This window comes from Hylaeus volcanicus, chromosome 6 (genome assembly GCF_026283585.1).
Source record: "Hylaeus volcanicus isolate JK05 chromosome 6, UHH_iyHylVolc1.0_haploid, whole genome shotgun sequence".
Lineage (NCBI taxonomy): Eukaryota > Metazoa > Arthropoda > Insecta > Hymenoptera > Colletidae > Hylaeus > Hylaeus volcanicus.
The window spans coordinates 23,487,680-23,497,636 of NC_071981.1; the positions used below are offsets into that span (position 1 = coordinate 23,487,680).

At 38.4% G+C, this 9,957-nt stretch overlaps 2 protein-coding genes across 2 annotated transcripts; one reads left to right on the top strand and one right to left on the bottom strand.

Moving 5' to 3' along the window:
* The first annotated feature begins 77 nt into the window (after positions 1 to 77).
* LOC128878211 (26S proteasome non-ATPase regulatory subunit 2) lies at positions 78 to 3,583 on the top strand. Its single transcript, XM_054126232.1, has 4 exons — positions 78 to 274; positions 490 to 1,217; positions 1,325 to 2,895; positions 3,068 to 3,583. Exons 1-4 carry the CDS (start codon positions 197 to 199, stop codon positions 3,367 to 3,369), a joined length of 2,679 nt encoding a protein of 892 aa, XP_053982207.1. The 5' UTR covers positions 78 to 196; the 3' UTR covers positions 3,370 to 3,583.
* A 610-nt stretch (positions 3,584 to 4,193) lies between these two features.
* Positions 4,194 to 9,450, bottom strand: LOC128878210 (VWFA and cache domain-containing protein 1). Its single transcript, XM_054126231.1, has 9 exons — positions 8,415 to 9,450; positions 7,965 to 8,330; positions 7,714 to 7,890; positions 7,170 to 7,639; positions 6,909 to 7,110; positions 6,577 to 6,823; positions 5,857 to 6,514; positions 5,401 to 5,779; positions 4,194 to 5,329 (listed from the first exon to the last, which is right to left on the bottom strand). Exons 1-9 carry the CDS (start codon positions 8,887 to 8,889, stop codon positions 4,797 to 4,799), a joined length of 3,507 nt encoding a protein of 1,168 aa, XP_053982206.1. The 5' UTR covers positions 8,890 to 9,450; the 3' UTR covers positions 4,194 to 4,796.
* Positions 9,451 to 9,957: the final 507 nt, after the last annotated feature.

A 9,957-nucleotide genomic window follows, 5' to 3' on the forward strand; every position in this document is an offset into this window, starting at 1 on the left:
CGTTATGTCGCGACACTAACATGCTCTCTGATTTGAACAATCAAGAGGAATGTCTACATTCTCATGTTAAGAATATTCTATGGTAGCAGTGACTCGCAAATAGATTCTTCGCTTTTCTAACCTAAAACACTAACAGATCCTAAGCAGGGACAAGATTTCCTGTTTTGTATCCGTTTTGTAAAACAATCGTTGCAAAATGCCGGAAAGTGTAAAAACAGAGCCGAAGCCGACCAAAGAAGTGAAAACTGGAAAAGAAGAAGAGAAAAATGAATTGGTGAGTTCACGATTCTGGTATCGAACGATAGTTAACAAAAGATTTTTTTTTTAACGCAACGTAAACATACATCGATCAAAGATGTGAAAGTCATTTTCGCCTCTGTTCGTTATAAATTCGATTAATTTAAAAAGATCGTTCGTATTAAGAAAAAAAGTATTTGCGTCGTATCATTGAGAGCATGCAATCGTTACATTTAACGAAATACTTTTCAGTCCGAAGAAGATAAACTATTACAAGAGGAACTGACTCACCTCGTAGAACGTTTGCAAGATCCCAACGCCAGTTTACACTATCCTGCTTTGGAATCGCTGGGTTCTCATATTCGCGCATCTACCACTTCTATGACTAGCGTTCCAAAGCCACTGAAATTCATGCGACCGCATTACGACACTATGAAAGCTATCTACGAAAAAATAACAAATGTGAAAGCTAAGGAATTATGTTCTGATATTATTTCTGTCCTTGCTATGACAATGGGCGAAGGTAGAGAATGTTTAAAGTATAGGCTTACCGGATCCGCGTTAGCTATCGGCGAGTGGGGTCACGAATACGTGAGACATTTATCGGGAGAGCTAGCTGGCGAATGGGACGAACTTACGGAAGACGCGGAAGCTACGAGTAAAAAGCTGATCGCTCTAGTACACGAAATTGTACCCTATAACATGGCTCACAACGCGGAAACCGAAGCCTGCGATCTACTTATGGAAATCGAAAGGCTAGACTTATTAGAACAATACGTAGATGAAAGTGCGTATCAACGAGTTTGTTTGTATCTCACAAGTTGCGTAGCTTATGTAGCGGATCCAGAAAATAGTACTCTTCTTCATGCTGCTGCTAAATTGTACAGAAAGTTCGGTCAGTATCCGCTAGCCGTGAGGTTAGCGATGCAACTCAACGATTTGCCCCTCATCAAGGATATATTCACAAAATGCACAGATTTGTAAGTTAAATTATTTTCGAAAATTTCGTAAAATCGACAGATCAAATGAAGAGAGAAATTAGTCGAAAGAATGAAAAATTAATATCCGTTTACCATCTTTTTTCTAGGTCAGTGCAGAAACAGTTGGCATTTATGTTAGGCAGACAACAAATTTTCCTAGAGCTACCCGAGTCTACTCCCGAGTACGATGACTTGGTCGAAATAATGTCCAATTCATTATTGAATTATCATTTCCTTAATCTGGCACGCGAGTTAGACATAATGGAGCCGAAAACGCCGGAGGACGTGTACAAGTCGCATTTAGAGAACTCCAGACCTCCGTTTGGCGGTGGCCAAGTGGATTCGGCGAGGCAAAATCTCGCTGCGAGTTTCGTTAACGGTTTCGTGAACGCAGCCTTTGGCCACGACAAGTTATTAATTGAGGATGGAAATAAATGGTTGTACAAAAATAAAGAGCACGGAATGCTAAGCGCGACAGCGTCTCTTGGTCTTGTTTTGTTGTGGGATGTCGACGGTGGTTTAACACCGATAGACAAATATCTTTACTCGTCCGAGGATTACATAAAATCTGGCGCATTGTTAGCTTGTGGTCTGGTTAACTGTCGCGTACGAATCGAATGCGATCCTGCTCTGGCTCTTCTTTCGGACTATGTTTTGCACAGCAACAACACCATGCGCATCGGTGCTATCGTTGGACTTGGATTGGCGTATGCTGGTTCGAATCGAGAAGCTGTCTTGGGTCTTTTGATACCCGTACTTAGCGATCCTAAATCCAGCTGGGAAGTGATAGGCGTAACGGGTCTCGCGTTAGGGATGGTTGCAGTGGGTTCTTGTAACGCTTACGTTACGACAACGATCCTGAACACCCTCATTGAAAATCTGGATACGAATCTGAAGGACACGTACGCGCGGTTTTTACCTTTGGGTATCGGTCTGTGCTTCCTGGGAAAGCAAGAAGCGGCCGAGGCTATAATAGCAGCTCTGGAGATAGTACCCGAACCGTTTAAATCGATGTCTATGACCTTGGTAGAAGTTTGCGCGTATGCAGGCACTGGAAACGTCCTCAAGATTCAGCATCTGCTGCACATTTGCTCGGAACACTACGAGCCGTCTAATGAGAAGGAAGACAAATCTGACCGCAAGGATAAAGAAAAGAAAGAGGAGAAGAAGGAGGAGAAGGAGAAAGATCTAAGTTCCAGGCAGGCGATCGCCGTTCTTGGTATCGCGTTGATTGCGATGGGAGAAGAAATCGGTGCTGAAATGGCGTACAGAACGTTCGGTCACTTGTTACGTTATTGCGAGCCAGTGATACGGCGATCCGTTCCTCTCGCTCTTGGTCTCATATCGGTCTCCAATCCGAAATTGAACATACTCGATACGTTATCCAAATTCTCCCACGATAGCGATCCCGAAGTGGCGCATAACGCGATCTTCGCAATGGGTTTGGTTGGAGCGGGTACCAACAACGCACGGTTGGCTGCGATGTTGAGGCAGCTCGCTCAGTTCCACGCAAAGGATCCAAACAATTTGTTCATGGTCCGCATTGCGCAAGGCCTGACGCATCTTGGTAAAGGAACGCTGACGTTGTCTCCTTATCACAGCGATAGACAAGTATTAAGTCCTGTGGCATTGGCTGGTCTCTTAGCCACGCTCATCGGTTTCCTGGACGTAAAGAACAGTAAGTACATTCAAGAAATACACTCAAGGAAGAGTTCTGGTTTGTCGAATGAAAGTAGTTCAGTTGTATGGTACAACTTTGAGTAACTTTATAAAAGTCAGTTCTTCATTCGAATAAATCAAAACCCCGCTTTAATCGCTAAAAACGCATAAAATGTAATTTTTCTTTCTAGTTATTCTCGGTCGTTCGCATTACTTGCTGTACACGTTAGCAGTTGCTATGCAGCCTAGGATGCTGGTAACGTTTGACGAGAAATTGAATCCTCTTGCTGTACCCGTGAGAGTCGGTCTTGCCGTAGACGTCGTGGGACAAGCAGGGAAACCGAAAACCATTACAGGCTTTCAAACTCATACGACACCAGTTCTGTTGGCGTACGGCGAAAGGGCAGAGCTGGCAACGGAAGAATATGTTCCATTAACGCCAATTATGGAAGGTTTTGTAATTTTAAGGAAAAATCCAGACTTCATACCTTAAATAGGAAACTAACCATTTTCAGTGGAAAATATCATTTATATTATATCGGTTACTAGCATTAATTACAATTAAAGTTATTGCGTGTATACAGATAAGTTTTTGATATAAAAATTACACATTAAACGATAAATTCCGAAGGTAAACCACAGGTCCATTTATATATTTCGCAACTCGCTGAAACGTTCGTGTGAATAAACCACCAGTTTTGATCATTTTTTGTATTTTATTTATTATACAATAATAAAACCTTAATTATCAACGGCAGTTATATTTTAATAAGTAAAATACTGGTACAACATGTAAAACGTTCAAAAAGTAATCGCTCTAAATTTATAAGTTAGAAAAATAGTTTCAAAATCTTCGTTTGTTATAAGTTTGCATTAGGTTTACAAACGATTAGTAAAATATTGGCAAGATACGGTTACAAGTAGTCAGTCACATGCACGTATACAATGTAAGCCTAAGAGATCACCTCTTAGCTCGTAATATTGTTAACTACAAAAGTTCGTATATTTAGTGCATAAACGAAATGTCACTATATACATTTTTCAAAAACTATTTCAATGTATAAAAATGTAAATAGCTTCATATTAACAATTACGCGATTTTATATCGATCGATAAGTTCTAGTATAAACCTTAAAACTATGTAACTTACACAATATATGAATAATTAACTTGTGATGTTTGTTTTCTTGTTCAGAAATTTTCTCAACGCTCACGTTACAAAAACAGTGAAATAAGCTACCCTATTCGTTTCTCAATAATTTCAAATTCATTAAAATACAACCTCTATTTTCTAGCTGCCATAAGTGTAATATTTTACGATGATGTAGTAAGTATAAAATATCTAGAGAGTTAACATTAATATAAATTTCTACTTAACAGCTAAAATTCATACTTATCGATTTTCATAATACGAACTGTCTGAATTATAAGGTGTGTTTCTAACTTATGTAAAAATATATGATTATTTTACGTTATGATCCAGCATATTCATAATGATAGAGTAGGATGAATGGACGTGTTCTTAAATTTATAATGGCCACTTACTCCAGTTTACATTTCGACCTATGAATTGCAGTGACCCGTGAACTACATTACGCACGTTTTTTAATCGCATCAGGAAAATTGTAATATTCTTGTGCATCGCGAATGCATGTAGCATATCGTAATCGATCTGTTTAAATAAATAAGATACTAATCGGTAAAATAGCGTTACCCAAACATTTAAATGTAACTCGAACGATCGATTAAAATAATACTAGATCTTTATGTCTATATACTAATGCGTCTTGTACAAAACTATAAACAACGTTATCAAAATTATAAAACTTTTCTGAAAATTGAAAAATATTCTTTACGTTATACCTCGTACTGTAAACTTTGCAATAGTTTTCCACTTGTAATAACTGTATCTTACAGTCGTTAACAATAATTTGCTTCCATGTTACAATGCACCGTGACAGGTGCTAGAATATGATGGGGAGAACCTAAATGAGTTGTCGGGGACGGAAGACAAATGGATCGTCTCCTTAAATCTGACTCTGTATTATTACCAACAACTAACAGCGGTTCTACGAACGTTTGTTGTTCGGAATCGTCATGGGGCGTCATTGTACTATATCCATTGTCGCTGTCACCACCAGGTGGTTTCCTATAATTCGTGGATACTCTGTACGGAGATATAGGGGCTATACCGTCTCTTATAAGAGAGTCTAAATTATTTTTCGTTTGATCTAACTCCATAGGCTCAACGTCGCCTTCCAAGTGTGTCATACGCAACATGTCAGGCGATGTGTGAATGTGTAAACATTGATGTTCCACGCCTGACTGTACAGAACGAAGCCTGTAACAGAACAACAGAACTCCTAGTATCAGAAGGAACGCCAGTATTCCACCAGCTACTGGTCCAACCGATGGCCATTCTCGCGCTGCGATTTCCTCGGTTGACTGAGAATCTAAAGCAAAACAAATTGTATACTTTGCTTATCCTTTCGTGAAAATTCATGTATAAAGAAAATTTGCTTACTGTACGTTCCGTCGCTAAGGGGCATAGAGGATCCAAGGATGCCTCTGAAACATCGAGACATATCGTTACAAAACGGAGCCTGCAAAGGCGTTTCTCCGTCATTGTCTACATGGCACCACTGACATCCTACGATTCCTAAGCATTCGGTCTCGGTCTTAAATACTTTGCACGCGATAGATGGACATGATTTCAAATTCGTGGACTGCACGTAAGTCATCTGCGAATTCCCCCCTTGTTCGTACGGCGCAGGGCAGGGTTCTAAATTATGTATTTCGTGAATGTTGTACTCTGCACAGTTGGAAAAATATAAGGCACACTCGCACGGACATTCGCACTCGGTTTGTTCCATTCTTTTGCAGTTTAAGCAGGAACGATCCATCTGAAACATCAATGCATGCTTTTCGTTAAGTCTGGAAGATGTTAGTATCTTCGTTTAGCGAGTGTGTTGTTACTTACAGTGCTGCACGGACAGAAAGCTCTTAATAAATTACAAGTTACGTTAACCACGCCCAAGAATACATTGGTTCCTGGTACAGATGCTACCTGATACTTAACGCAATGTTCGCCGTGAACTATGTTCGTGAGAACTTCGTCGAGCGACGTATTGAATTGATAGTACCTTTGCACGGTACCGTCCAAATAATTCGCGCAAGCTTTCTTTTTAACGAAAAGCTCGTGATTCAATATATCATTCGCCACTAGTAACTCTTTGTTGGTCAAATGCTGTTGCTCGATTTTACCAACTGTTTCTAATAAAGCTGGATGCGATACCAAGTATCCTTTATCGTCCATCAAGAAACATTTTACTGTAGAATCGTTGCAAAATGGAAATAGTTCTTTCAACAGCCTCGAAATAAAACCCATCGTCATGTCCATAGACAGGACAGCTATAGCGTCGTCGCGCGTAGTTGACTGAGAATTACGATGAACCGTGTGGCTCAAAGTAACAACGTATCCTGAACCGCCAGCCCCCAAATACGGAGGCGTGAAAATTAATTTTCCAGGATGTTCCAATGCGTTTCTGTACCATATTCGTCTTTTAGGATCAAAACCAGAATCGAGCATAATTCCTGGATATATTTCTAAAACTCCACTGGCAGTTCCAACGATATATCTACAACAAAATTGATGGAAAAAAAAAATGATCATGAATATATGTATATTCTAATAGCGTACCTTCTTATTATAAACTTATTTAAAACGCTTTCTATATATCTGCTTTTAAAATATCCTAAAATTTGTGTCACTATGGCCACATCTGGTTTCACAGACTGACGTAAACCAGGATTAGCTAAGAGGCCCCTCAAGTCTTTTAAATATGCCATGTAACTCTGCATGGTTACAGCAGATCCAGTGTCTAATAATTTCAGTTGTTCCATTGGAGATTGGAAACACCACGGCGACAGGTAGACCACTCCTGTTGCTGAAAAGCAAATAGATTCTTCTTTAAAATTTTAACTAAGTTTCCTTCCTACCCTTAGGTTAAGTCATAAACAAAATTGACTTACACAAAGTTAAAAGTTTATTATTGTAAGTACATAGGATGCCTTTGTCGGCAATACTGTGCATCAAAAGGTCAAGACGATGATGCAAAATATTTGTTGATAATGTCGGAACTACTTTCGCCATGGACGATGTACTTTCGTTGCTCGCTGATACTAAGCATACTATCAAATCCTTGTACGTCAAATGTTTCCAACGATACCACTTCTAAAACGTAAAATCTGAATCAATATGAGTTTTATGCAAATTTAGAAATTTTAATATACCTGTTCTCCAAGTTTCGTTGTCACGTTCACGACGCCTTCGTATCGTTCGATCATCATTTTTACAGTTTCAGGGCTAATATTTTCTATATGCTGCAGTTTAACTTTAAGGGGCTGATCCACCATTGTCTCGATTCTTGGAAAATCTTTGTGTATCCAAACTATGCCTTTATCGTCGAATAATATCGGATATACTTGTGGACCTGCGTTAAAATACGTTATGTCGTCCAGAAAGTTTCGTAATTGAATGTCTAAGGATATCAATGCTTTGTCTGTAATTTGTCCAATAGACATCGTCATCGTCTTGCTATACAAGTCAAAGTATGGATCGGACAAATAGTAATTTTTTTTGTGTTCCTCAGAACACTTCAGACCAAAAAATAATTTTGATATTTCGTATCCTAGTATATTTTGTGTTGGAAGGATTACGACACTGTCATTGTACTGTTTAACGTTTGAATGTGGTTCTTGATCTATAAAAGAAACAATATATTAATTATACGATATTATAATATAGTTAAGTATATATAATAGGAATTTGGCTCACCCGAAAGAATCAGTATTGTCTTTAAATAGCCATTCGCTTTCCCTGACGACAGTATATCGTTTATTTTTGTTATGTGTGGGGTAACTTTGAGCATGTTAGTCAAGTGCACGAATACCACTTGACCTTTTATAGTCTGTATCAATTTATCAAAGTTAAACTCTATGGAGTCGTTCGTTTCTAAAGTTTGAACAAATAAAATGCCATGAATAAACAGCAGAAAAAATGTATACGAAAATTGAAGTAGATTATACCTGTTCTGGATAAACTGTGAATATAACGCGCTAACTGAAATTTATTGACATCCGTCGCTTTCAGCAAACCATCTTTGCAATGTATAGTATTGTTACTAGAAAGACCGATAACGTTAATACGATCTGTCTGAGACAACATATCGATTATTGTTTCTGCAGTTATTTGAGCTAAAGTGATGTCCCCTTCAGACATAAATGCACCATGCTCGAGTAGCAGGACTACATTCTTTCTTGGGCAATACTGAGACAATAAAAGAGGTCCGATGTTATGGCCTGAACTGGGTGGGCCACAAATCGTTGCAGGGTACATAAAAGGTAGTAAATGTACGTTCTTCCATTCCTGATTCCTCAAATTAATTACCAGTGCTGAAATACACATATACGTGGAATATTATATGAATATTATATGGAATACTTTCCATGCTTAACGTAACAACAAAGAATAAGTACCTTGCATGACCTGCGAGCAAAAGTCGGAAAGTTTACTAGATATTACATCCAATCTGTACATAGAGCCAGAACGAATAAATTGCTCTTCGGTTGAAGACAAAATCGGCTGTACAACATTGTAGCTTTGCTCAAGGAGTTCCACGTAGGATGATAGCTTGTTATTTAATTTGTCGATTAACAAATTCAATCTCGTATTCAGGTTGTTCGAGACGTTCGTGAATTCCATGGCATCGAGCATCTTTTGAAAGGACGTTAAACCAAGTTCCATGTCCGTCATCGAGCGAAACTCGTTTGACAGTCGGGCCACGATGTCTCGTAAACATGTCCCATTGAGTAGTTCCGCGTTCACTTGTTTACGCAAGGTTTTGCCGAACTGACACTTCGCGTCAGTGCTCGAATTCTCCCCAGCTAGAAAGCGCAGATTCACGAGCACCGTCACGACAAGTCCTAAATGCAAGATCCTCCCGACAACCATACCGTTTTCGAGTTTCAGATCTGTCCTATGGTAACCTTAAAAAATTCGTTATGGCGCCATAACGACGCAGCTAGACGCGACCACTGCAAACAAGGTCGACAAGTGCAAAACCGAATATAGTAGGACAGATCAGCCCCTATTACTTTCTAATTGAAATATAAGCGACACGTCCACGTTATTCTAGTATATCTTGCGGTTTTAAGAGCTCGAAGCTCTTGTTTCTCAGGTGTTGTCACTGAATTCGAATACATTAAACCGCATGAAACCGTTATGATTGTAGAAGCTGTTCGAAGGAGTGCATTATTTACGAAAGAAATCAACGAAAGGACTATCTCATAGTAAATAAATTTCAAAATTAGTTTCACGAAAAATAGACAGTTCTTCGACAGTATTATGATACGAAGAATTAAACTGATAGTTACCTAAAAATCTAATTAGGAATCATTTTGACGATCATTAAAAACAAAGTTTGCGAACGAAAGATTTTCTGTATTAAAGATTACACCTTCATTTACGAAAATATTAATTCATAGAAATATCTATGAATTAGTAAATATATAATATTTACAAATTTGAGACTTGTTTCATTGTTTTGAATATTCAAATCATAAAGCCGCAGACAAGATGTAGCGTAGATCAAGGTTTATATAGAAGTTCATCGGTGGCGCCATTCAGCGGCAAAACGTCCGAATTCGTATCGAAAATGGTTCCCATTATTTTCACTAGATGACGCCACGAACCGAAGGTGAATAATTATTGCTAAATTAAATAACCATGCATAAAAATGGTAAATTTAAAATAGTAACCAGTGTATTCTAGCGTTATGAAGCAAGGAATCGTGTCAATTATGCATTTATGAAAAATTAAATATAATATTAAAAGGTAGTGGTGGTGCCATCTTACAGAAACAATGGAAACTATTTTCACTACAAACTTGGGCGTTTCGCCGCTAGATAGCGTCACTCATACATGTTACAAAATCATTTTTTTATTCTCATAAATGCATAATTACTACGATTCTTTGCTTTTTAAAATTATAATATATTAGTTTATATGTAAAATTTATCA

Bases quoted from the DNA above. Each gene is read 5' to 3' on its own strand.
- LOC128878211 (XM_054126232.1), top strand. From the start codon at position 197: ATGCCGGAAAGTGTAAAAACAGAGCCGAAGCCGACCAAAGAAGTGAAA. The intron at 275-489 runs GTGAGTTCACGA...AATACTTTTCAG, and splicing joins AAGAAGAGAAAAATGAATTG to TCCGAAGAAGATAAACTATT. The intron at 2,896-3,067 runs GTAAGTACATTC...TTTTCTTTCTAG, and splicing joins TTTCCTGGACGTAAAGAACA to TTATTCTCGGTCGTTCGCAT.
- LOC128878210 (XM_054126231.1), bottom strand. From the start codon at position 8,889: ATGGTTGTCGGGAGGATCTTGCATTTAGGACTTGTCGTGACGGTGCTC. The intron at 8,331-8,414 runs GTACTTATTCTT...TGTGTATTTCAG, and splicing joins TTGCTCGCAGGTCATGCAAG to CACTGGTAATTAATTTGAGG. The intron at 6,824-6,908 runs GTAAGTCAATTT...TTTGCTTTTCAG, and splicing joins TAATAAACTTTTAACTTTGT to CAACAGGAGTGGTCTACCTG.